Below are 27,418 nucleotides of genomic sequence, written 5' to 3' on the forward strand. Positions count from 1 at the left end.
GAAAGGTTTATTACAATATTTTTTTTTTTTTTAAAAAACCAAACAACCCTCTTTTTCTCTTTCCCTCCCCTCACCTTTCCCCACTTTGATGTTCTTGCTTTCATCATTAAAGGACCATCCCTTGGAAAGTACTCCTGGAAACCTTTGTTCAGTGTATTTTTATATCACCCATAAATTATGAGGATTTTTTCCTAAATGGGTACAAGAGAAAGCAAAGAAAGCAAAGTTTTCTTCCTTTTTTTTTTTTTTTTTTTCCTTCAGACAGGCGATCTGGACTAAGAATAAAATAATTTACTTTCAGTTTTTCTAACACAGGGTAAAATGTGTCCAAAAACAGTGCAACATTCATTTTGGATAAAAATGTAAGCAAGAAAAGCTTCAGATAAAATTCAGATCCCAGAACATAGTTCCCATACTTAGCAAGATGTAATTGCATATGGTTAGAAAAAGCTATTCCTATACCCTTGACATGATGTCTTAAATATAGGCTTAACATAGAAAGCCAGAATTATTTCCACAATGAGTTTTTCCTTACATATTCTAAGAATAAAATTGTTCACTTTCGGTTTTTCTAACACAGAGGTAAAATAGAGCATATTTCTCCTCACAATTCACATGTACATCAGTTTATTTGGACAGTGAGAGCTGAGTACAAACCAAAAAACCATGTCTGCTTGCACATCAGAGGGTCTAAACATGATGAACCTCTGGAGAAGCACTCTGTAAAGTTTCCTGGGAACAGCAAATGAGTGGAAAAGGTAGGTGAAAAGAGTGGCTTATCAGCCAACAAACCTTCAGATTTCCTTGGGAAAGTTGATATAAATAAAAAATGTTAACCAGAGTTTAAATAGATGATTCTTGCCTCATTTTTATCTCTATTCCAAATGTCATTTGAAAAATGTTTGCACTGATTGCCAAGCTGTAGTAAAGTCATTGCAAACAATTTAATTATTTAGCAAAGGGAGGAGAAAATTTAGTTGTTTCAAGCACTAATGGAATTTTTAAGTATTAATAAATAAATATTTACAATTGAAGTTTGTTAGTGTTTGATAAGTAAACAATCCTACAATCAGAGTAGTACAAAGAAATTTCTTCTATTTACTCCTAAAGTTAAAGTGAAAAGTCTTTTGAAATGGTGTGAACAAGTTCAGATATTTCTTTCCTGTTTTAGATATCAGACTTGAAAGAAATTCCAGCTGTGACAAATTTATGAGGGCTATACATAGTAGGTATAAAAGCAAATGCACACAGCTATTGCTTAATTAAACAAACATATAATTTGGGGCTCTGTGAATTCTTGGTAATAGTTCTTTGTGTTCTGCTGCTGCTGTTAGGTTTCCCAGCTTTCCCTGTCTGTCCCACTGGGCTGACATCTGCTGTGAGTAAAACAATGGTTTGCACAGGTGAGAATCTCCCAGGTTTTATTTTTCATCCATCTTTCAAACACTCATCCTGCACATGAATAAAGTGGGAGGATCACAAAATATTAATTCACACCGTTGGCGTTTAAATCCAGCATTGACTCTCCAGACTCCTGGGCCTATTTTGGAAAAAGCACCACACTCCAAAGTACATTCAGAAGCAAAGCTCTCTCAATTACATAAATGCAAGAAAGAGTGCTGGCTTTCAGGGGAAGATGCTGCAATATGAATGGAATAATAAAATACTCCTTCAGCCAAAGGAAGAGAGAGAAGGACTTGGCGCCCCACCGAGATGATGCAGCGTTGTCAGTGTGGTTTCTTCAGACTACTACAGCGACCATTGTCTGTCTGCCTCTCAGACCCCCTCTCAACAGTTTGTTTAACCCTTTGATATTTTCAACCAAACTCTGTGGGGAAGCAGATGTCTTCAAGAAATGAAAATCACTACAAGTTTAGTGTGGGCTGGGGCAAGGAAGACTGAAGCATTTGCCATTTGAGGGGGAAAGGATGCTGTGTGAGTGTGCTGGATGAGCAGGACAGAGCCAGTGTGGGGTTAAGCAAATGCTGCCGTTTGCCTGACTGCTGCTCTGGGAATGTGGGGAGAGATGAGGGTGGTGTGCAGGGAAAGTGGGAGCGTTGCAACTCAGTGATCTTCATGAAGCACATCTAGAGATGAGCTGGAGTCAGGATAGGCATGGAATGGGCAGCACTTGCTAGGCAACCCAAATTCCTTCATTGTGCTGCTCAGTGGATAACTTGTTTTATCCAATTGCAGGATTTGCAGTGCACAGGCAATTAGCCATATATTTTTCCTAGTCATTGACTTTACCAGTAAACCTGGAGCTCATCTGTGTTCTGGGCAGCCCTTCATTGAATTTGACCTGTCTGGTGATGAAAAATTGGAATAGGTGGTAAAAGATGTTTTGAGACAAGCTGAGGACTGCCGTGCTTTGAGAAAGAGCACTGGTACACAGAGCAAACTTTGGCTCTTTTTTGAAGCTGTATTCAGCTTGTGCTAGAGGTGAATGTAACCATCAAGGGCTTGGAGTGCTTGCCTTGGTATCTGGGAGTTCATACCCAGCTAAGCACACAGCCCCTTTACAATAGTTTTGCCAGAGAAAAAAAGCCAGGAACAATAAAGAGTGCTCTGCTGACAGGCAAGGGGACTGCCAAGGAACTATCTTTGGGAAATCCCAGATTTCTGAAATCTACATCCCAGCAACAAGCTCATACCCAGCTAAGCACACAGCCCCCTTTACAATAGTTTTGCCACAGAAACAAAACCAGGAACAACAGAGTTGTTGTCCTGCTGACAGGCGAGGGGACTGCCAAGGAACTATCTTTGGGAAATCCCAGATGTCTGAAATCTACATCCCAGCAACAAGGTACCAGTGGGATCCAAATGCAATGACACCTTGCAGCCTATAGCATTTGGATGAAATGCAGACTGGCTGTTTCTTCAGATGCTGGATAAGAGGCTGAAATCTAGGGAGTATTTGGAGTCCTCTCTGGAAGGGAAGAGCAGATTCCCTGTTTATCCCAGACTAGAATTTATCTTTGGCTCTGGCAGCTGTGCTCAGCTGGGCTTGGTGGGACAAGCAGGCAGCTGCCTCACCTGCAGCAGGCAGTGCCAGCTTCCTGATTTCTGCCTCTCAGGGATGTGTGCTCCCTGTGGGAAGCATGTGCAGAGCTATCAAGAGCGAAGCAGTGCAGGCAGCCTGAAGCACATTCCTCCAACTCAGTTTCTCAGCAGAGCACTTATTCCAGGGCTCTACTTCCCCTTGATTGTTTGCTCCTGCCATTGTGGAGCTGACATCTTACAGGGGAGTCCTGCTTGGTCCCTTATTGTGGGAGCATGAGGAATGATCATTGCCCAGCGACACCCATCGATAACAGTGAATAATAGCCAGGAAGGGAGGCAGACAACAGTAGGAACATGCTCAAGAGAGGGGCTGTAATTCTTGGGACAGGGCGCTTCTGCAGAGGAGGAGGAGAGTTGCAGGGTGGACGAGGGGGGAGGGGGGTCCTGTCACTGTTGATGCTCTCTAGAGCTCAGCAGCTGGAGAGAAACATTGGCTAAGGATGGTCAAAGCTGGGAAGGGAAAAAGGCAAGGAGGGAAAGGATGAAGTGAAAAGAGCTAGGAGCCACGCTGGAGAGCATACAAACAGCCGGCTGACCTGTGATGCATGAGGGATGAAGAAAACAGACTGTGATTGACTATGTGGACCATCTGGGTGATCTTCTGGATTTCAACTGTCCCGGTAGGTGCTCAGATCTATTTATTCCCATTTACATGGAATCACATATTATCTGAGTAATGCTGAACACCTCTATTCCATGAAGTTGTGGTGTCTCTGTTTAAAAATGTCTGTGTAGAACCTGGATTTTTTTAGTTTTCTTCTTGCTTCTGCTGCTTCCTTCACTAATTGACAGTGGCCAGATGACTAGATGCTGGATGCCTCAGTTTCCCCATCTTTATAAAGACAGAAGTGTTACTAAGGCACTTTGACAAACACAGCAGGTGCTGTGATGAAGAAGAAAAGATTTAACTCAATTCAGAGAAGCTTTACTGATTTACACCAGCAATCAATCTCTTAAGGGGCAATGCCCACGTATAACAGTGCCTCCCTGGACTCAGATTGAAGGAATGTGAAGCAATGTTTATGCCACAAGGTTGTCTTATTTTTTTTGGCTTTAAAACTTCACCGAGATTTATGTGGGAGATTGTCATTGCTGACTTCCAGGTGCTTGGATCAGTCAGAAAGGAGAGTGGAACCTGGGCTGTGATTTTTTTAGCTTTAAAACTTTACTGAGATTTATGTGGGAGATTCCAGGTGCTTGGATCAGTCAGAAAGGAGAGTGGAACCTGGGCTGTGATCTCCAGGTGCTGCTCAGGTTATTCAGATTTTGAATGCATATAAAACAAGGGGTGAAATGTGTCTAGCTTGGGTGTGAGAAGTTAGGAAAGGATCAAATCACTGTTTCATTGCAACAAATGGAAAAATCAAGTTATTTCTCCCAGTTGGGAATTTTGCTCCAGCTGTGAGAAAACCTGAGCTCTGCCTAGACATTTTAATTGCAGAGTGAATGCAATCTTCAAACCTTTTGCCTTTTGATCATCTTCTGCAATAAAAAAATGTGACTGTGATGGTTTTCTTGTAATTTTGGTTTTTTATTCTTAGTACTACCTAAAGGACTCTGTAAATAGATGTCATTGCTCAGGGTGTCCCCAAGAGCACCTATTTCTATTGGTTCTTCTAATCTTTCAAAATACCTGTCTTGATTTTGCCAGGCATCTTTTGCTCCTTAAATCCTCTCATTACCCTAAATTCACTTATTTTAAAATGAAATGGTGGTGAATTCTGGATAATGTTTAAATCCACTCATTTCACACTTTAAAAACTGTGTTGGCTGTTGCTATCAATATTGCAGCCTTTTGCCCATTCTGGAGATCTATTTATAACAGTTATCTCTGTTTGGAATGGGATTGGTATCTCGTCTTTAAACAAAATATGAGGATGTCTTTCTCTCTGTCCTGGATTCAGTTGGGATAGAGTTAATTTTTTTTTAGTAGCTGGTGAAGTGTCAAGGAGATCACAACTGTTTCAGGGAACTGTTTATGAAGAGACATAGAAACAGCACGTAGAGGAACCCCTTTTGCTCCTCGTTCTCAAGCAGCAGGGGCGGGCTGTTTGCTCCCACTTGTGGATGGTAAACACGAGTGAGACTGAGCACAGCTGGTGCCAGAGTGGGGTTATCCGGCTGCGCCATGGGAAGCGGATTTCGCATCGCTCCGCAAACATCCCAGCGCTCACAGCCAGCCCGCTCCCTCGCATGCCTGTGTTGGCACAGACTGGCTCAGGGACAGGGTTGGTGGCAAACAAGGTCTTTATACCCACACCTGGAAACTTTCTGCTGTATCTGGGCATAAAGTCCTGTTAGCTGCACATCTGTTCCCAGGAAGTGGAATCTACCTGATTAGCAGAATAGGGTGGACATCACTTTGTGGGGTAAAACAGTAATTGTAAGGCAATTTAGTGTAAGAAAGTAATGCTGTGTCAGATCATCAGGGTGATCTTCACAAGTGGGTGTGCTAAAAGTGTGTGGCCTCACTCCAGACATAAAGAAATAACACAGAATTTAAATTTTTGTAAAACAAAAACTTTCTTAGGATCCACATTTCTTAAAGGAAAACAGTGCCCACACAATATAGAGGCTTTTTTAAGAGGGAATATTCCCCTCTTTCTGAGATCATTGTTAACATGTTTCCTAGCATTTATTTTTATGTATCTTAACAACTCAGACTGGTTATTTTGGCCATTTCAAATGCTCAGCATCCAAATCCTGGCATCAGAAGAGAGTTTCTTTCATATTAAGTCTTTGCATGTGTGATTCCAGAAAATTTATTACATTGTGCAAAACCAGGTGATTTCTAGTTCATTTATTTAATGACACATTAAATAGTGTTCATTTATTTAAAGACAAGGGAGAAGGATACTGAAGTTAAACACAAGTTTACACACCAGACCAATTAGATGAGGTATGATACACTGCTGAAAAGATCAAACTTTGTTCAGAAATATAATACTCAAAAAATTTCCAGCCAAAATAGTGGGAATATGGTCTCTAATGTCTGGTATGCTAAAATTTAATTGTAGAGAAGTAATAGTTCTCATTACAAGGTTTTCAGGGATTGTTCTTTCTCCCAAATCTAATCTGAAAGTGATCAGCAATCCTACAAGATTTATTAGGTTGAGCAGTAATGTGATGCTGCTGGGTTAGCTTTCTTGAAAAAGAATGTAAACAAATTTTATCTGATATTTTTCAACTAATAGAGCCTGATGAATGGCTTCTAATCTCTTCATTATGTGTGTACATACATATGCATTTTTATATATGTACATAAAAGTTCCATGGTGAGAATTTATAGAGATTTTGTGTTTATCCATTAGAGAGAAATTATCTAATTCATTATAATGGACATCCACTATATTCAAGTTTCTTATGTCAAAAATAATAGACACTGGTAAAAATAACTTTTACCCTGCAAAGGGTAAAAATACTTGTTTTTTCTGAACAACATAACTGTTAAGACCTTGTCCTGAAAATAATTTTGTAATTATTTTCAATATTTGTCATTTTAATGGTCTGTAACTGTTTGGTTTTTTTACTGATTTTGGCCCAGCTGCATAAAACATAAACACACATTGAATTGCTACATCGGGATTGAGTGAACATTAACATTTCCACATGGTTTTATGAGAAAGCTGGCTGGGAAGATGAGAAAATGACCTTAGGACAAATTGACATCTAGGGTCTCACGAAAATCTGGGTGAGATTCTGCTTTCAGGTGGGCTCCTGCAGCTACCAGATGGTAGCAGGGAAACGGGGTTGGGTGGTCTGCAACCAGTGGGCATATTTGGATCACTTGTGCCAGGTGTATGATTTAACACAGCCATGGGTGAGTGGCTGATTCTCTGTTACTCTAGGAGACTCCAGCAGTGTCCTGGATGTTTCTGCAGTCTTTTGGAAGAGCATCCTGTTCATGTACTTAATTTAGCAGAATAACACATTTTTCTCAATGTCAGTAATGTCAGCAAAAGGGAGAAGACATAAACTCAGTCTGTGCTTGCCTGCTGCTACTACAAAAATGCAGACTTAACTGGGAAAATTGTCTGTATTTCAAGGAAATATTGCCCACAATCAAGTGATAGATCTACATGGGTTATATGAGCATAAAAAGGATAGATTCTGTTGAGATTTTATAAGTTTTAAGAGGAAAAGTGATTCCAGTGCTTTTAAAATTTGTAGATCAAAGCCATTCCACCTGTCTGTGACCTTCTGAGTGTCCTGAAAAGGGAGGAAGAAAAGTGTGTGGAGACTCTGTCCCTGGAGGCAAGGAACAGAACGACTGAAAATGATCTGCTCCTGAGCTCAGGTAAAGGCTGAATGAATGCACATGATAAAACTGCTCTCACATGAACTGAGTGCCTCAAACTCAGACACCCCAACATCCCTTCCCACAGGAGGTATGCACTTAGAATACATCTCTCCTTTAGGAGCAGAAAAACAGGTAAGATCTGTTTCAAGTCTTTGAGAGTGGGATTTTGACCTTACAGTGACAGGAAGAGTTGTGGAAACCTTCTAACCCAGTTGCTTGACTGCAATCCTCACAACTTCGGAACACACCAGCAAGAAAATCTTGCAAATTGCAATAATGTCTTCTTGGAAAAGGATAATTTAAAAATTCACCCCAGCAACTGCAAATTTACTTAATTATATTTACCTTAAAAATCAATGAAGACCAGCAGCCAACATTTAAATCACGTGGCTTGAAGGTTCTCATTGCTTCATCCTTGTTCCAAGTTACTGTCACCTCACAGAGTTCTTGAATTTCAGCGAGGATTTATCATCATACAAAGGAGCTTTTTGGCCTGGGAAAGTTGTGGTACTGAGTCCTCATCATGTAGACAGCTTTGCTTTCACAGCTGAGCAGCTGGGGTCACGTGCAAGAGATTATTAAACCTTGCCTGTGAACTGTGTGTCATTTCCCCCAGGCAGCTGCTGGATCAGCATCTCAGAGAGAACATTGGGTGTAGGCAGCACATGTGACTATTTTTAGTGTGTGACCAGCCATCACCACTAAGGATGGGGTTGTGTCACTCACAGCATCTCACAGACTGAACTGATTCCGGGTGACTTTTGTGCACTGTAACATGGGCAAGGTTCTTACCAGCATGAGAAGGGAAGGAGCTCCCACAGATGTGCTGTGTGCAGGCTATCCTGGCCACAGATAGGCTACCATGTGGAGCTGGAGTCAAGGTGTTTGCTTAGTTTCAAAGCCTTCCTCTCTAACAGAGAGTGTTGACGGCACAGAACACTCACTATGACCTGGACCAAGGACAGAACTCAGAGGGAAGTTCTATTTCCTGGTTTCTTAGGATGCCTTGCATTTTTCTCTGTTACTGTTTTATCCCTGTCCTTTGCAGACTGATGGGTGTGATCACAGCTTCAGGGCAGTACAGCCACATGGCAGTGACAGGATACCTTATGGCAGGCTTCCAGGTGCTCCACAAGGCAGATCTGTCTCATTGCATATAAGAAGTTTGATTATATTAATAAATCAATATCGTTTATTTCCGTCAGTGAAGAGCAGGGTGGTTTGTCAGCCTATTTCTTTTTCTGCTTTGATCCTGTGATATGTCTCTAATGTTCAGCTCTGTGTTTCCTTGGCACCAGAGCTCCACAGCAGATGCAGACAAGTAAAACTCCACAGGACTGTGCAGGTGTGGACCTGCACTAGCATTAGCAGGCAGTACCAGTACAGATGGTCTTGCTTTATCTCAGTCAAATAGTATAGCTTCTCAGCAGAGAAGCTATACTAATTAACACAATTTTAAACTGGATCCACATCTTAAAATTCACCCAAGGCCTTTCATTATTGGAATTTTTTAATGGGGTAGTTCTACCTAAAATTCTACCAAAATCTAAGAGGGGTTTTTTACCTTGGTAAATTAGGGAGTAATGCTTCTATTCTGGGAAATAACACACCTGAAAATACCTCCAGCATTTAAGGTCTGCATGCCTGAAGTCCATGTGGAGAAAACCCCATACAAGGATTTCAGTTTGAAGAAGAGAGAAGCAAAGCTGAGGAATTCAGTGCATACCCTTGGTGGGTCATGCAGGGAGAAATAAAGGCGGCTTCGCAGGGTGTGGGGCACCTTCCACATCTCATCCTTCCTGCCCCTGCCCCAGAAGCTTTGACTGGCACAGGCAGGAAAAAGGACAAAGCAGGGAACAAGATCCCACCATGCCATCCCTCTGCAGTGCTCACATCTTGTGAAGATGGCACAAACAAAGGAATTCATTGCTGGGGAATCAGGCATCAAGTACCTGAGTAGTTGAGTGTTTCTTATCCTGCAGCAGTAAAAAGGAAAAGGGACTCTGCCCTTATGATAACATTAGCTTGGGAAAGGGAGCAGTGTAATATTAACACAACCCAAGTCACAGTTATGCTCTTTTTAGTGCATGAGTGAAGACAAGGAAATTCTCTCAGGAGCAAGGAGCAGGGCAGGGAAGCTACTGGAGACCTGGAACCCCTGATCATGGTGACACCGTGTATTGCTGCTGGGAGAAAGCTCTGAGGGAGATCCCAAAGAGCACAGGGCTGTGTGAGGGAGATGTTGCTGTGCTTTGTCTCCACCCTGAGGCTCTTTCTCTAGCTGGGGGTGGGAGACATGGATATTTAGCCATGAGGAGTGACAAGAAGCCCACCTGCAGGAGAAATAGCTCGGCTGGTTTTTGTTTTCTCTTTGTTTCTCTTTCACCCAACATCATAATTTTGTCAGGTTTTTCTGTGCATTGTGTCTGATTTTGGGGTTTTTTGCCTGTGGTGTTGGTATGACCGTTCGATAAACCAAACAATGCAGCGTGTTAAGTCATAAATATCACCCAAGGTGAAGTTTTGCTTGCCTTTAAACTGTTGCTTTGAAGTAAATCCTTTCCAAGACTTATAAACATTGGCACAGGGAGGACACCAGGGCTGAGGTGCCACCCTGGCTGCGAACAGCTCTGCATTTTCAGGCACTGGGCCTGTCGCACAGAAGGAAATCAATACATTTCTAGAAATGTAAACATTTTTGTCAGGCTAGTGGAGGTTGGCCTTACAAAGCATGAAGTGTTTGAGGAGAGTGCTTGGTCAGCACTTCCTCCCCTCAGCTTTCAGGGAGCATGCAGGGCACACGTCCGGATACAGCAGGCACAGGGGAGTCCCTGACCCACCCCAGTGGCCTTTTTCCCTCCTGTTTTGTTGCAGAAACCTCAAAGAAGGCTGTGCTAAAACCACTGGCAGGGAGTGGAGGCAAAAGGGAATGAATCTGGATTATTTCAGCCTGTATCTGGAGAAGAGCAAAATAAGAAATGGTAGGATTGCAGTTTCTCTTTGGTACAAAGAGCATCAAATGGAGGTCTTCTCCATTAACACTCTGCACCTCAGGCCACAATCAATCCATGCCAGCATCCAGCACCTAAGCAACGTGTCTAAGTAAAGATCACCTTCATACTCTGCTCCACTGGCCACCAGATGAGCTCCCTGATGCACCTCCACCAGCCCTGCCTGAAGGCAAAACAGTCAAGGGTGCAGCTGGAAAAGTCTCCCTGACTGTGAGAGGGGACCATGACAAGCCCATCCTTAAACTAAGGAGCCCTTGCACCTAACTGAAATGGGGTGAATCTGAGCAGCCAAGCTCAGTGAGTGATCTGCTGGCATTTTTCAGTTCACTGCAGCCTGAGCACAGTGAAAGAGAGGCGTGTTTATGGTGATAAAAGGAAGACATTGCTGCTGTTCCTCTCTATCCCTTCCCCAGTATGACTAGATTAGTTCAGCTGGTTAGAATATAGTGCTGATAATGTCTGTGTTGTGGGTGTGATCCCCAAATAGGCCATTCCCTTAAGAGTTGTACTCTCTTTGTGGGTCCCTTACAACTCAAAATAGTCTGTGATTTAAGTGATCTGTGGTTTAAGTATCATCCTGAAGTTTTTTAAACTCCTAGTCACAGAATCACAAAATGGGTGAGGCTGGAAGGGACCAATGGATCAACTGGTCAAACCTCCCTGCTCGAGCAGGGTCATCTAGTTGCATTTTTTCATATTTACAAAAATATTATGTAAGAAAAACATTAGGATGACTCAAAGTGAAAGCTTTAGAAAGACTGAAAATAAGTTTAAAAATTCCCATCTGATTTCCTTCATCTTTCCAGGGCCATTCAGTAGTTACCAGCAAACAGGTAGCAAAAGGCCTGATGTGAAGTTCAGAATTATTCTAATTGTGCTTTGTGTGCCTAGTAGAGACCAGTGGGATCAATGGCAAGAAAGGGACATGTCTGGGAGCTTGCTGAGGCTGGTTTGAAGCAATCAGGACCTGCTCTGTCCTACCCAGGTCTCAGCAGACTTGCCCTGTCTCATCCAGTTTGCTTTTCAGAGCACTGAGCATCTTTGTTCCTGTAGCTGCCTTGGTCCGTGGGAGATGTTGGATGGTGTTAGTGCTGCTTGGAGATATCTCCCAGTGTTTCATTGTTGGAAGAAGTTTCATGGTGTTATGTCACTGGGAGATGCTGTATGGTATTTCCTTGTTGCCCCCCCAGGCAGATGTGCTGGAATGTGGGACAACATGAGCTGCTGGCCTTCATCCACTGTGGGACAGACTGTCAATGCTCACTGCCCTGAATTCTTTCAGATGCTGACTGGGAAAAAAGGTAATGTTAAAATGATGCTTTTCTCACCCTGGTATTTTTTTAAGCACTTATTTATTAAACACTTTATTTTTTATTTCTTTACAAAGATGCCACACTCAGGTCTGAACTTGAAATGAATATTTTTCCCTCCTTCTTTTAAAGAACAATAGTTACTTAGCAGATCTGTTTCCACCTCTAAGCTGAACATGGAAAAGACTGGAATTAAAGTAGCAAGATCTTTAAAGTGTTTGTATTTTCTAGTCAGATGGAAAAAAGTGCAGGAATTAAATGCTATCCTGAAAAGCAGGCTTTTAGCATGGTTTCTCAAGGAAAAGGGTTTTCTCCACTCAGGTTCTGTGTTTATTTCTGTCTTTCCCTTTTAATATCTCCTAGCGCTAGTGGCTGGTCCCAGAGGAGCTTGATGGGGACAAAACTTCACACAGCATTAGGTTCACACGAGATTTGGCAAAACATCCAGCTAGGCAGGCAGAGAAGATCCCCTTTTTGCCTTCATTAAGAGGAAGTCTGCTCTGGGGATTTCTCTCTTGTCTGTGACAGGATCCATACAAGTGACACAATCCCATGGAAATTCAGGTTTCATGGCTCACCAAACAATTCACTCAAAGAGAGGTGAGCTCAAGCAATGGTTTTTGTCCTTTTTTTCTGGGATATCTAAGCTAGAAATGAAGTGAAATTTACTCCCAGTAGACTACAGTAATCATGAGCTATTAAGTAAGCCTGCTTTCTGTTCATTTCTGCTTTTCAGTAATGCCTAAGAAATGTGTTTACGTTTCTCTTTAGGGAGTTAATGATTCAAATGAGAAGAGGGTTTTGCATTCTTCAGTTATAGGGCACAGATTAATGAGGTCCAGTACTTACAGAAAAGCAGACAGATTCATTTTATGAAGGGAGGAACAGGAGACAAAGTATTAGATTGTCTAATAAAGATTACATAACTCAAAGGAGAAGCACTTAGTGCTCTTTAAATGAAATCAGACATGAGCCACTCAGATTAAAATAAAAACCTTGCTACTTTCTGTACACACGAACATTATCTGCCCTTTGAGCCCTTTAAGCTGGTTTAAAGCCAAAGGATAAACTACACAAAAGCTGAGATCGCTGAAGAAACCATGCGTCTGGCATCTACTTTAGCACAGTGATCCCGGCCCTCAAGTGCAGGAACTGAAATCCCTGCTGGTCCAGCCACTAGAGGGAACTGCTCCCTGCCTCTGGCCTTCTCACCGGGGAGGAAAGCAGGAATTTGTACATCCAAAGGTCATAATTACATCTGAGATGTTCACGCTCTTATCTTGGAGGTAGTCAGCTTAAACTTTAGTTGCCCTCCTTATCCAGAAGCTGATAAACAGTAATCAGAGTGACAGTGTACAAAACAGAACCCCAAGACCTGGTCCATCATCATTAGCATCTTATTTCAGTCTCTGCTTCTGGCATTTTGGGTCAAAGTCAGCAATAGTTTAGCCTCATTCTCATGGCCACCTTCTTTGGTTTTATACTGTGGTTGGCTTGTTACTCCAGAGTTTATTTACTGCTACAGTCTTTGCCCTGTTTGAAACAATTTTGAAAAAGAAAAACAAAGATGTGCTTGCTTCAAAAGAAAAGCAAAGGTTTTCTCTCCTCACCACTCACAAAGCAGATGGGCAGCCACAAATGCCAAAGGCACATTTGTTAAGCCTTGTGGATAGCTCTGAGCTCTGCCCAAACCCTGGTCTCTGCTCACTTCTAGACTTGCATTTGCAGCCCAGACTGTCTGGTCCCTTTCAACATAGCAGACCAAAGAAACAAAATTATCTGGAACCAAGTAACAGAACTGAGCACGGTGCCTTAGGCAAGGAATGAAGAAAGGTGTGACAATCCTGAGGATTCAGAGGCAAAGGCCACATCAGGTGGCTCCAGTGCCACAGCCATCCCTTTAGTCAGAGTTCCTTCTTGCCTAGGCAGTTCCAAAGCACCAGTAAACACCAAGCCAAATCCTTAGACTGCAGACTCCCACTCTGCTCTGAGTGGGGCATGCTGCAGTTCCCCCAGCCTGTGTCACCCACAGCTCAGAAGCATTGTTAAAATTTTCCTTGTGCCCATCCATATGATGTGCCTGGCACAATCTCCTGTGCTTTGCATGTAATGCAATAGTATGTGCACACTAGCACAGAACTTCACCTCCTCTTGTCTGAGCTGCTTTGACAGCCTCGAGCACAAAACCGTCACAGGCATGTTTACAAGTACAGTGCTTTGCTCTAGGTTAAGTAAGTGTGTCTTAATAGCTGGCACTGAAGTAGAGAACCTGCCACCACACCACCCCCTTGCTGGGTGCCAAAAAAGGCTGGGGAGAACCTTTTGGGACAGCTGCTTCTTTCCTGTTGTTGCTGCACTGCAGCAAAACGTAAAAAAACTGGCTTATAAAGCAAGCCTGGCCCTTTCAAAGATACTAAGCTGGAACAAGATGTTCAAAAAAGCATCAGAATAATAGTGTGATAAGGACACACCCAGAGCTCTTTCCACTCAGGGTTCTAAGCCTGTTTGCTGTGCCTTGCAGGTTTACAGAGGTGAGTTCAAATCAAGTGCAGACATGCTGTCAGGTCACCAGCATTAGCCCAGAGGTAGCAGGAGCCCTGGCTCTGTCCTGACAATTCCAGCAGGGCTCCAAAGAGGATAAACCATCACCAAACACTGCTGGATATGCATCTCGCTCAGTGCCCTCAGCACTGCAGGGATGTTTTGCAAGAGCCAGACATCCTAAAGTCCTCACGGCTAAATGTGTGGGGGATAAATGGACTTTTATGGTGCCCTCTGGCAAGGCTTGTACTAGGAAAGACTGCTGGTTTCATGTCCCCTTTAAGTACCTGCTAGCATTGCCATCACTGCAACAAAACCAGGATTTCACTCCATGGTTCTGAAGTATGATTCTTACCAGGCAGATCAATGTGATTAGGACAGAGGGAAGTCGTTTAACTTCTTTGTACAAGTTTCTCTTCAGCACATAACAAACATGTCTGCTAGGGCCACTTTCTTCCAGTGACATTGTGAGTGGCTTTGGGCAGGACTTCCCACTTTCATTTTAGAGCCAAACATTAACGTGGACAAGTTCAAAACCACCCTATTCAGCCATGTGCAGCTTGCTGGGCATTCATCTCACTCAGCATTAGGAGTCTAAAAATCAGACATCCCAGCAGAAAAGGGTCAAACTGCCCTCTGCAGATACCAGTCTGAAAAATTAATTCTGCAAATGTATATTTTTCTCCAAAGACAGCCCCAAGGGACACAGTTGGACTCAAGTACTCAGCTTTCCAGAAGTTGAGCTTAAGTGAGGGGAATTTCTTCCTAACCTTTAATTTGCAAGTTAGCAAGGAAATCAACTGTGTAAAATAATGCCCAGTGTGGGAAAAAGACTTTTAGCATCAATTTAAATCTTACTGAAAATCTGTGACCATCTACAGTTTTGTGTTCTATTTGGAGCGTGACAAACCACAGTAAGGAGGTGGGAGCATTCAGCAGAGTATCAGGTTTGCATGGAGCTTGAATCTGTGCTGAACAAGTCCTGTGTTTGCTGATCTTGGAATAGTGGCCAAGAAACACCAGATGTACTGAGCAGTATTATTTATGTTGCAATTAATAAAAACACATCCATCACAGTCATCCCTGAGTGGGCAAACAACATTATGACCCACACAAGTACACTGGGCAAGTATCAACAGAATCAGCTCAGCTGCATTTTGCCCCCAGCTATGCAGAGTGCACTGCCTGGGGCAACACACTCTCCTGGCTCTTGGAGCAACCCTACATGGTGACTGAACCCTGAGGACAACCAAGATAAAACTGGAAATGGTCATGCCCCATTCTGTCTTTTTACCACACAGGTTTTGTGTACCGAAACTGTACAAGTGAGGGCTGGTCAGAGCCCTACCCGAGACCTGACATTGCTTGTGGCTACAATGTCAACGACACAACCAACGAGGCCAGGGTGAGTCTGAGTGCCCCTGACCACAGATCTGCTGCTCTGGGGCCCTGGGGAGAAACACTTTTAGGAGAGACTGATTGATGTTGTGATTTAACCCAGGTGGGGTTATTGCTACTGATGGTTTTCAGCATGAATACTTCCTGCAAGTGGTTGCTCAGGGTGAAATTTCAGTAGATGATTTTACAAGAAAATTTATTCATTAAATAGGAAGAGGAATCTTTCTTTTGGTGTGGGCTGATGTCTACCAGGCAGGCAAGGTAAAAGTGTGATTATATGTTCCCCTGCAGCGCTCCTATTTCATGACCCTGAAGACCATGTACACCATCGGATACTGCACCTCCCTTGTGACATTGATGATAGCCTTGGTGGTCCTGGCCTCCTTTAGGTGAGGAGAAGCATCTCGGGTTTGTGTTTGGTCAGGACTTCTGGTCATCTCAGCTGACACAAATCCTTCTATTGACTTTCTGGGCAAGCTAAAAATTTAAGTATATCTGGAAACCTTTACAGAAATCAGTGATAAAATTTATTTCTGAAATAAATTTTATCCTAGAAAATGTTAGGGCTGGTCATTATATTTTGCTCTCCTTTTCTTTCCAAATCACAGCTGGATGCATGTTGCAAATGGCATTTGCACCAACTCCCTGATGAGGTCTTCCCATGATTTCAGTGTCCCTTGGGCAGAGTGTCTTTCTCCCTGCTGCTCTTTTCCCCACTTGAGACTGTGGCTAAAACTTTGTTCTAAGTGTCACTGCACTGACTTGTGGTAAAGTTTCTATTAGCAATCTGACATGCAGCTTATCTTCACTCATCCCTGTAACCTGGAATTTGTACTGTGCTGCTTATTCAGTGAAATTAATTTCCCTTACAGTAAATGTCAGGGCGGCACCTCTGGGCAAAAGGAAATCCAACTACTTTGCAAATTTATATTCAGGCTGCACGGCCTCTGGACACAGACTATGTGAAGATTTAATACAGAAAACACTGCAGGCACAAGTGCACTGTGCTGGCAGAATAAATAAATTCATCCGGGTGTGAATAAACACCTTGGGTTCATGTTACTACAGAAAGGAGGGAGGGAGGGATGCTAGAACAAGCATATTGGCATGAAATCACAATTTTACTGGCAACATTCAGCTTGTTTTAGTACCTGAGTGGAGCAGATATGACTGTTGCTTTTTAAGGTCTTCTCTAGGATATCCCTCTTGGGAAATGCATCAGTCTTCCCTTCACAAACAGAACTACACTGTTCTTCATTTGTCCATTTATCACTACTAAGGATTGAAACCTGTTGTTTACAGCCACAGTTCCTTACATTGGTGAGAAATGTCAGTCACTTCACTGGATTTCTCTCTCTCTCTTTTGATTTTGCAGAAGGCTTCGCTGCACAAGGAACTACATCCACATGCATCTCTGAATGTCACTTCACTGGATTTCTCTTTCTCTCTCTCTTGTTTTTGCAGAAGGCTTCGCTGCACAAGGAACTACATCCACATGCATCTCTTCACATCGTTCATTTTGCGAGCCTCATCCAACTTCATCAAGGATGCTGTCTTGTTTTCCTCTGAGGACACAAATTACTGTGGGGCATACACGGTAACCCTCTGCCCATCAGCTTGCTCCACCCCTCAGCTTCCCAGCAGGATCCTAGCAGGATTTAGTGTACAGGGAAGGAAATCTCCATCTCAGATTTATGTTCATCATGGGGGGTTATGGGTTATGGGAGAAGAGAGGTATGCTCTGCCCCTTCTCTGAGAACACATTAAATATTGCTGATTTACACTGCAGTGTGAGACCTGATAATAAGATAAGGGCTTGCACTCAGACAGTCTGGGACCTCACAGATTTTGAAATGTTTTTTGCCCTTTTTTTTTATTGGCAGCAAACTATTTTGAAAATTTGGGTGTGAGGAGGGGTGAAGCAACACTGGAGATGATGCTTTAAACTAAAATATAAGAATTAGGGAGAGGAACAAAAATAGGCCTGTTTTGTTTCATCCCACTAGTTTTGCTGGATATTTGTTGCAGAAAAATAACATTTTGAGGACATTTTAGTTTGTCTTTATCAGCTGCTTTTCTTGGAAAAAAAAGGATTGACAATACATTCATATGCTTCCCTAAGGTAATATTTGTGTTACTCATACTAGGGAGGTAGTAATAGTGAAATTCCCCTGAGACAGTAACCTGAATCCAAGTGTCCATGACACATTCAGTTCTTCTAGTGAGGCAGTTGATTAATGCATTTAGGAGTGCCAGCTCTGCTTTCTTGTCATGTGAACCCCTGTCTCGAGGACACCCATTTAGTTCCCCTAATTGCTATAAAATCTCTATTTGCCAAGATTAATTTACGGCTCGCTTTCTCTGCTAGAAGGTAGGAACAAACCCAGGCAGGAGCTAATTATCCTCTCTTTCCTCAGGCTGGCTGCAAGCTCACCATGGTCTTCTTTCAGTATTGCATCATGTCTAACTACAGCTGGCTCCTCGTGGAAGGACTGTACCTCCACACTCTCCTGGTGATTTCCTTCTTCTCGGAAAGGAAGTTCCTCTGGTGGTTCATCGCCCTTGGATGGGGTACTGGCTCTCCCTTCAGTGAGGACAACTGGGTTTTTCTGCCTTTGGCAAGGACTTGTGCAGGAGTAACTGGTTTTTCCAATTGCAGGTGCCCCAATGGTGTTTGTGGCAGCATGGGCGACTGCTCGGCAACTCCATGAAAATATTGGGTAAGTCAAGCTGGCATGCCAGGGGGAGCATGCAGCCCCTGTGCAGGCTGTTCCATGGGGTCCTGCTCATTTCTAATTGCTGGGAGCAAGTAAATCAATCAACATCCTGCTGTGGTGGGAGCCTGAATCCTAGTGTGGGTGTGAGCAGAGGTACAGCTGAGCAACACCAGAAAAGGCTTCCAATTCCATTTGAGCATTTTCAAGGGTAGGAGGTAGCCTTCAGCTATGAATTCAGACCACATGTTTTCAATATCTGTATTTAACTTTCTGAACAGTGAAACTTTGTTTCTTTCTCTTCTCCCTTTCAAAGTTTTGAACTGTGTTTGTACTTAAGGGAAGGACTTGTCTCGATCCAGTGCAGGTGGGCAGTTTTCTGTCAGGCACATTGCACCACTCAGTGAGCACAGGAAATTAGTTTTGTAGAAAAGAGAATAGGGGCCTATCTAAGGTGCAAAACAGACTAAACCTGTTTGAAAAGATACCAATGTTTTGATAACTGACTGCACCTTCTATTTTTACAGGTGTTGGGACATTAACACTGATGCCAATACCTGGTGGATCATTAGAGGCCCCATAGTTGTGTCTATATTTGTAAGTCTTTTCTGGGACAAGCAGATTCAATCTGTATTTTCAAATACTGTGAAGTCACAGCTCATCTACTCAACATGCTTTAGAAGTGTGTTAATGAACTGATCTTAGGCATGTGTCTGAACTGGTGTGACCCATGAGTTACTGCTTAAGCAACTTCTGCTCAGCAGGACTTAGTCAGTAACTAATGCCCCAAAGCTAAGTTCACAAGGAAAGCTAGAGTGTTCTCCCAAGAAGCAAGAGCCTGAAGAAGATCAGGTTTCCACATCCTGTTGATTTCACATGAACTTGGCTGTTTTGTGGAAGCTTGTTTTGGACTGTTTCAAGGAAAGCTCCAGAGGAGAAATGAGTGGCTGTACATTTCAGTACAATTACTTTTGTGTCTGCTGGTCAATGCCTCTCTCAGCAAAGCCAAAACCAACTTGCCTTACATGACCACTGGCTTTTGTTTTCAGGAATAAAAACAGTTCACAGGCTGCATGCCCCTCATATTAGTGGACAACACTGAGGCACTGCTCAATGAATTAGGGCACAGGCATTGAAACTCAGTGTGAGCCTGCCCAGTGCAAGGCAGTAGTGATGACAAGAGCAGTTTGGTGTGTGTAATACTCAGCACCTGTGTTTTGAGCATTTGCTGGTACTCTCCTTCAGAGCCTGAGGTACCAGAGGGCTGGAGCTGCTGCTTGGGATAATTGTTCTGCCCAATGAAGATGCTCTGGGTCAGACCATGCTGCAATGACCTGTCTGAAACTCTAACCCAGAAATGTGAACTGCTGGTTATTCTCAAGTAACCTGCTGACACTCCAAACGAAACCCCAAGGGCTGGTTGAGGTTTTCACATTTCCAGTAATAACCATTTGGTTTGCAAAACACAAACTGCAACACTTGCACACTTCTCAGAAACCCAGGCAGCAGAGTTGGTGGGTTAAAGTTCTGCTCCCGTTGACCAGTGAGCAATCCTGCATCCCCACAAGACAACCAGCAAACCGCACAAGTGATTTGGGATCAGCTTACCGAGGTCATGGCATTTATTTTTCTTTATGAAACTACCCTCATGCTAGGAGCCACTCGGCAATATATAAAAGCCAACGAGACCCAGGCAAGACAAAAAGCACAATCTTAGTTAATCTTCTGGCGGCCCCCACCCTATCGCTTTCCAAGTGTCCTCAGAATGCTGATCCTGCCTTGTTTAGCTGCTGAAGGCAGAAGCCGCCTGCGTGACTCTGCAGGTTTTCCTCAAGGGAGGATTTACTCAAGCCCATAACCAAACAAACAGCCAGATCTTAAAACCCAGATCTAATCTCTGTATTCCTCACAGCCTTCAGCAGTTGAAAAGGCAGAAAATCAGCACCGATAAACACCTTTGTGCTCCCAGGCTCTCGCTCATTCCTGCGCTGCCCGCGGGCAATTCCTCCGGGCAGGAATCCCGCCGCTCCCCCTTCCCCTGTGGTTTTTATCAGTGAAAAGTCCTGCTCAGCCTACACGGCTCTTCCCTGGCCTAATGGGTTAAAAATCCCAGAATACCCAGGCATGAACCTCCTTTGCTCCCCACCACCCCTGAAGTATTTCTTGCCTTTATGCTCTAACTTCCCCCAGCTCTACTCCTTTCCTCCTCCCTCCCCAGCTTCCCCAAACTTCCAACCCTATCCAGACTCCCTCAGGGGTCACAGCTGCTCCCTTTCCACACGACAACTTTAAAGACTTGCTGTGTCTGTCCCATCTCCAGGAGACCCGGTTCTTTAGGGAGACCCAACACCCCCGAGCCCTGCTGCCATGTCCCCAGGCACGCTGGACCCACCATGAAGAGGATGCACCTCTGCCATGGTGTTTCCCGGCTCAGGGAAGGGTTAAGGGCAGGCTGCTGCAGGAGGGGTGCAGGGTGCTCCAAGAGGGGTGCAGGGTGCTCCCCACGGGGTGCAGGGTGCTGCAGGAAGGGTGCAGCTCTGCAGGCTGTGCAAGCCAAGGGCAGATCAGCCCGAGGTCGCTCCCCACGGGGTGCGAGGCGCTGGCCGCGGGACAGACAGACAGACACGCTCAGGCGGCTCTACCTCCCCTGCAACTCCTACTCTTTGCCTGAGGGTCAAAACAGCAGAAACAGCTATTGCCTCATCTGCACCCAAACTGAGCAGATCAGCATTTTTATCTGATACCCACCCTTCGAGAGGGGGAAAATGCAAAAGGAAGAACTCCAGAGTCGACTCTCTCCTCTCCCCACTTTTAACTACTTTGCCTCGTGATCCCAAACCACATGGAGTGTTTTTAGCAGGGAACAAAGAGCACTTGTAGTCCCCGTTAGCAAGTGATGGCTCCAGCGCTGCCCTTTTGCTGGCATCCAAAGTGGGGTCAGACTGTGCAGAGGCTGTCAGAGCCCCGCAGCCAGAGGGGACCAAACCGATGCTCCTGGCTTCCCTGCCCTTTGGTGATTTGCCTGCATGACAAGCTCTGAGCATATCCATAACTAAAGCTGCAGCAAACCAGCAGGGAAAGCAGCCAGCATCCAAGCCCAGGGTGGCCAAGCAGGCTGGAGAAGCAGGAACAGAGACTGGGATGGGAACATGGACACAGGCAGGCCAGCCCCAGCCCCTCTTTCTGCTCAGCCCAAACCCCCCAAAGTGGCTCTGCTGATTACTTTGGTTTTGTTTGTTTGTTTGTTTGTTTGTTTTCCAGATTAATTTCATTCTCTTTGTCAACATTTTAAGAATCCTGATGAGGAAGCTCAGCTCCCCTGAAAAACGGAGCAGTGATTTCAACCAATACAAGTATGTCCCTTACATCCCTTATGAGACATTCAAGGTCACCTGAGCATCTCTTGCTCCTTCTACACCAGCTTTTCTCTCTGTTTTCATTCTCAGGAGACTTGCAAAGTCAACACTCCTCCTCATCCCTCTCTTTGGGGTCCACTATATCATCTTTGCTTTTTTCCCTGAGGATGCAAGCAGTGGTACAATGGAAATTCAGCTGTTTTTTGAGTTGGCTCTTGGATCATTCCAGGTAATATTTGACAAGCTATTATTTCTTTAAAATAAGAAAAAGAGGTACAACATAGAACTCTGCAACAGACTTGAGTTTCCAATGGCAAAGCCAAGCTGTCTGATTTCCCTTGAGATGCCTCATCCCCATTCAAAAGCTGAAACTGCAATCCTGTGACCACGGTTCTTTTATCTTTTAGGGCTTTGTGGTGGCTGTACTTTATTGTTTTCTTAATGGTGAGGTGAGTTTCGTGTGTATAACGTTCTTTTTTATTGCTGAAGCATGCCTCGTTAATCAGTGGGACACATCCCCCAATGAATTACACCTTTTGTCTGAGGGTTTTCTTCCCAGCTACCTAACATCACTCTTGAAATCCCTCCTAGACCAGGCAAGCCTAGGTAATTGTATGCCAGATGCAAACTTCACCTCTCAACTACTGCAACCCTTTCATAGATCAGATAACATTATTACTGTCTGGGAGCCGAGGGTGGGAGCACCATCCCTCACACAGTCACACTGACAGCCCACTGTTCTGACGTATGACACCATTATCTGCCACCCCATCCATGGCTGCTTTATTTACTCAATCCTTAGGAGGGGATTTATCAAAAGCTATACCCAGTCCAAGTTTATTAGGATTCTTATAAGGTAAAGCTTTAGGTAGAGGGATCATTTCCTTTGTAGTTGCATGACAACTCCCAGGCTTCTGGGCTAGAACTTGCACTCTGAAATGCTGCTGCTGGTAGAGGTGGGGGGAAACATACAAACCTGGAAGATGTACAGCTAATTGGAAGGGGGAAAAAAAGCAAGCCAGTGCCTAAGAAAGAGTCACTTTGAAATAGAGGAGGATTTTGAAATACTCTGACTGATCTGTCAACAGGGTTCAGAAAAAACGGTTTTGAAAAGAAAATATTTTTTTTTACCTTAGAGTGCCAAAATGTCCTGGTTTTATGTCTAAAATTAAACCAAACCCTTCCTAAGGCCAGCTAGATTCCGTGAACAGTTTCACCTGCAATTAAATAGAAAGCTGTGTGGCTGCAACAACAGTATCACTAGAAGTGTCAAGAAACAGGCCCTACCTCAACCCCTTAAACTGGGGTTTAAGTAAATAAACCCAAACCCTGGCAAAGGTAACCCACTCTCATTTTCCTGTTACGCTGCTCTCTGCAGCGCAGGGTTCCAACATAAACTAGCTGAACTAAGTGTTTTGTGACCTCTCTGCCTAGGTTCAGCTGGAAGTTCAGAGGAAGTGGAGGCAGTGGCATTTAAGCAAGCACTGGCGACAGCATCTCAGCACCTCAGCCAGCAACGGGGGAAGCGGCTTGACTCAAGAGATGCAGATGGTGAGGTCCAGCCCCGCAGAGCACAGGAGAGGAACCCTCCAAAGGTCAAGTGTGCTCTAGCTGTGCACCCGAGGGTGCCTCCACGCCCAGACACACACGGCTGAGTCCCCTGCACTGAGCTGGGAGTCCTGTGTCCATGTCCAAACGGATCAGCGGTTCTTGGAGCACGTCTGTTCGTGTATATCCTGTGCAGCACCATGGTTGTTTTGCAAAGCAAAATGGGCCAAAATATTATGCCCTTCCTAGAGTTTCTGCCCACAGTAATTTGTGTTTCTTTCCACACCTGCTGCTAGTTCTACCTTAAATGTGGCCTTCCATTTCCCATGTGGCTCTCCAGCATGTTCCAGGCTAAGTCAGGCTGGTGCTTTTTTGTTCTTTATTTTTCTGCTGCAGAAGCTGGGAGGACACTGAAATTTATATGATGAAGGTTACATGCCATCTTCCATGGGTTTGAAATGTAAACTTAATTAATCCCTAGAATTTATCAAGGTTCAAAGCCTTTCTGTTGTGGATGAATGGGTGATGGACACTGAGAACATAAGGCACAGCTGAGCTCCAGTTTCCTCTCATATCCTCCTCATATCCATGGCTCCAGTGACAGTGGCAGGCTCACACAGGTTTTTACCTTTGCCTCTTTTAGTGGTGGAGACCTTGGAAACAACAATGGTTCAATTTGGATATTTTGCATAATTTTGAAATGGTATCAAAGCTATTACAACATATTCCAAGGGTGACCAAAAAAACTTCAGTAAGATAGCTCATTCCTATTGTGTCTGTACCTCTGAGACTTGACCAGCTTGTATTTGAAGGGAAGAAATGAAAGCTCTTGAGACAGTTAAAGGTCAATTGAACTGGACAGTAGAAACTATCTGGTAAAAAACAATACCATAGTGGTATTCTTTAGAATCTACAGTCCCTCTGTGTACTGAAATCTGCAAGGCTGTGCACTGTAATATGCTGTCAAAAAGTATCTGAGCTATCACAGCTTTATGCTCTTAAGGACATAATTAAGCACATTTCTCTGTTTTGAGTGGGAAAGGGATAAAATAATTCATCTGACAAATGAAATCAAATCTCCTACTTGATTTTGTATCCACATTTCCCTAGTTGGGGTGATTTTTGGCTGGGTTTCTTCAAGGGCGAGGATGCTTGAACAGAAAGCACATGGTGTTTATCACTTCTCCCTCCTCCCAATCACCTACGAGACATTGGCAAAACATGCATGGCATGTCAAATGCTGCCTAGGCAGCATTCCCCAATCCCCTCTGCCAAAACTGCTCCAACGAGCTTTTAATCACACCAAATGCCTACGTGGTAGGCTTTTGCCATTTTATCACAAGACAAACGTGCAGATAAGTTCAAAGGATACATTCAAGCTTAAATTAACTGTACTGAAGCAGGTTTTTGAGTGATGCTAGCTGTCTTTGAAACTCTGAGATTCAGGGAAAAAAATATTTTTTTCACTGGCAGTGCTGACAGTTATCCCACACCCTCCCTGGTGCAGCAGGTGCTGCAGGCAGGAGAGGGAGGGCACTCAGCAGCAGGGAGAGCTCTGTGCCTGCTCAAGCCTGCCCTCCTGGTTGGCTTTCTTGCCTCATGCAGGTCACCCAGCTGTAGGAGAGTTGAACATTTTTAGGACCGGGAAAAAAATAACGAGATGTGAAGCTGCAAGCTGGCAAGTATTTCAAGGAAATACTTTAAACTTATATTTTTTTGGAAATAGTAAGGTTTCCAGTTGGCTTTGTCCTTTAAAAATCAGCCAAAACAAGTGGAAGGAAGAACAGAAGCAGGATGAGTCCCATGACCAAAGGAGAAGTGAAAGCCCCTCCCTGAAGGCTGGAATGAAAGATCTGACTTTTTGCTGACTCAACCCAAGCAAGCAGAGTCTCCAAACTTGTCAGGGGTTCACTCTGTCCCACTGCATTTAGCAAGTGAGATACTTCCAAAAAAATGTAACCTTAATTTCTCTCTGGCCTATAAATGAGACCAAGAAGGGTGAAACAACTTGTATGTTCCCTCTCTGAGAATTAAACATTCATCCTTCAGGCCAAAGCAGCTGTTTGTTTTAAATGCAAGTGCCTCCATCCAGCATACATGAAGAAATACAGATCCAGAGATACAATAAGATGTAATTAATTAGATCTGATGCAATTATTGGCTCTCACACGAGCCAGTGTAAGAGCTCAGCCCTGCAGTGCATAGCTAGGACCAGCACAAGACTGGGAGGAGCCCAGGCTGAGCATAACACCTATTTGTACAGGGGCCTGCCACATACACCAGAAAAAAATACTGCTTGTTTTTATATTTAAAAACCCACCAGTTCTAGCATAAATTATTGTTTTACATGGCCATTTTGGTTTTATTTGTCTTGCCTGAAATAACCAAGAAAAGTGAATTATTCCCAGATTCTGTATAACATGTTCACTTCGAGCATCAAGCACAAGCCCTGTTTGTATGAAGAGCTGAGTAACTCCATAAAAGCTCCTGGATGTCAGCTGGAATTTGGAGTCCTCAGCTCTTGGGGAAGAGCACATCCACTCGGGAAGATATGAGAAGCAGGCAGCCCCTGGAGTTATGATGCTGTGACCTTGTCCTGGTTTCTGCTGGCCGTAGGAAGCTTCTGCCAACTACCACCACAGGGGAATGGGTTCTTACCTTCCCCATCTCCTGGGCTCCCTGCCCTGCTGGGGATCTTGCTTGTTTAGCTGTGCTGAAGGATGTTAGAGAAAAGAGCTGCTTAGCTCTGGGGACATTGACATATTTGTAAGCAGATGAAGAGGAACAGGAAAGCAGACCTCAGGGAGCAATGCAAAAGCAGGAGATGAAGGCACAGAGGGTGAACACAAGCTCCATATTCATAGAGCCCACCCACTTTCCTTTCATTGCACTTGCCCCTGGGTATTCAGTGTAATATGGTGGCTTTACCAGTAAATAGGACCTGAGTACCACCTTTCACACAGGCAGTTGTCATTGTTCAGGGACACTGGTGACAGCCTCTGGCTATTCAGCCCAGGTGCCCTGAGGAGCCAGTTGTTCTTCTGCAAGCCAGCAGGAGCCTAAGAGCTGATGAATTTAAGAGGAAGCCATTAATGGATTTTCTCTTCAACACTGGCAACAAGGAAGTTCCTAGCGAAACCATCAGACACAAAACCCAATAGTTGTTCAGTGAATAATGACATTGTGCAATGCCTGGGGAGCTGAAAGGGGCTGTTTCAGAAGGGTTGGTACCGATTCAGTGGGGCTGGGTCCAGTGAAGGTGAGAGGCCGCAGGAATTCAGGCAACACCCCTTCCAAGACACTGCCTGGGGCAGACCTTGTTTACCCCGAAATGAGGCCCTTCTTGCATGTGCCAGCTGTCTTGCAAGGTTGAGAAGAAGGGCCATTATCAGCTCACCATCGGCCCCAGCAGAGGGAAAGAGAAAGCAGGTGAGAACAGTCATGTGATATATCCTTGTAACCACCTTCCTGTGGCTTGCAAAAGCAAGCAAGGCTCAACCCCATTCCGGTGTCTCTACAAGCACAGCTGATGAACATATTGGAGACAAAATCAAAATAACATGCTCTAGAGGACCTTGCTGGAGCAGGGAGGCTGGACTAGATGACCTCCAGTGCACCCTTCCAACCTTAACGATTCTGTGATTCTGGAAAAACACAGTCCAGGCAGGAAATTTCCCGAGCCAGCATGCCCTGTATCAACATTTCCTTATTCTTATCCACAGGCAATGGCTTGTGTACAAGTGTCTAATTAAAGTTAGTCTAAACGGCTCATTAACAAGAAGTGATGTTCATTACCCTGCTTTTAAGAGATGTTAAACTGAGACAGGCCAACGACCTCTCCTGTTGGAAAGAGAACACTAGGTGCTAATTAACTTGAGATTACATAAACTAATTCAGTGGTGTAGCTGGGAAGCTCTTTTCCTGACACTTAACTAAACCTGCTAATACAGTGAGCTCTGAGAAAAACACAAATGCATTTGTACTCAGATACCACTTCTTGCAGGCCAGACAATCAGAGCTGAGGAAAAGAGCAAGGATGCTTCAGACACGGGGTGCAGTGTGGGAACAGGAAGGAGAAGGACACAGGAAAGAGCTCTTTAGCTGGTAAACAGAGCACATGCAACAGCAGGAAGTCATTAAAGCGCCTACAAGGTTATCTCAAATTCCCACGAAGCAA

At 44.1% G+C, this 27,418-nt stretch overlaps 1 protein-coding gene across 1 annotated transcript; it reads left to right on the forward strand.

The window, feature by feature from the left end:
• The first annotated feature begins 3,612 nt into the window (after nt 1-3,612).
• SCTR (secretin receptor) lies at nt 3,613-23,360 on the forward strand. The gene is made up of 13 exons (XM_039723413.1): nt 3,613-3,683; nt 7,234-7,360; nt 11,565-11,675; nt 15,527-15,630; nt 15,915-16,012; nt 17,088-17,220; nt 18,041-18,194; nt 18,283-18,343; nt 18,865-18,934; nt 21,599-21,690; nt 21,784-21,922; nt 22,101-22,142; nt 23,128-23,360. Exons 1-13 carry the CDS (start codon nt 3,642-3,644, stop codon nt 23,302-23,304), a joined length of 1,350 nt encoding a protein of 449 aa, XP_039579347.1. The 5' UTR covers nt 3,613-3,641; the 3' UTR covers nt 23,305-23,360.
• Nucleotides 23,361-27,418: the final 4,058 nt, after the last annotated feature.

The sequence above is a fragment of the Passer montanus genome, unplaced genomic scaffold (assembly GCF_014805655.1).
Source record: "Passer montanus isolate IOZ18808 unplaced genomic scaffold, ASM1480565v1 scaffold1, whole genome shotgun sequence".
NCBI lineage: Eukaryota > Metazoa > Chordata > Aves > Passeriformes > Passeridae > Passer > Passer montanus.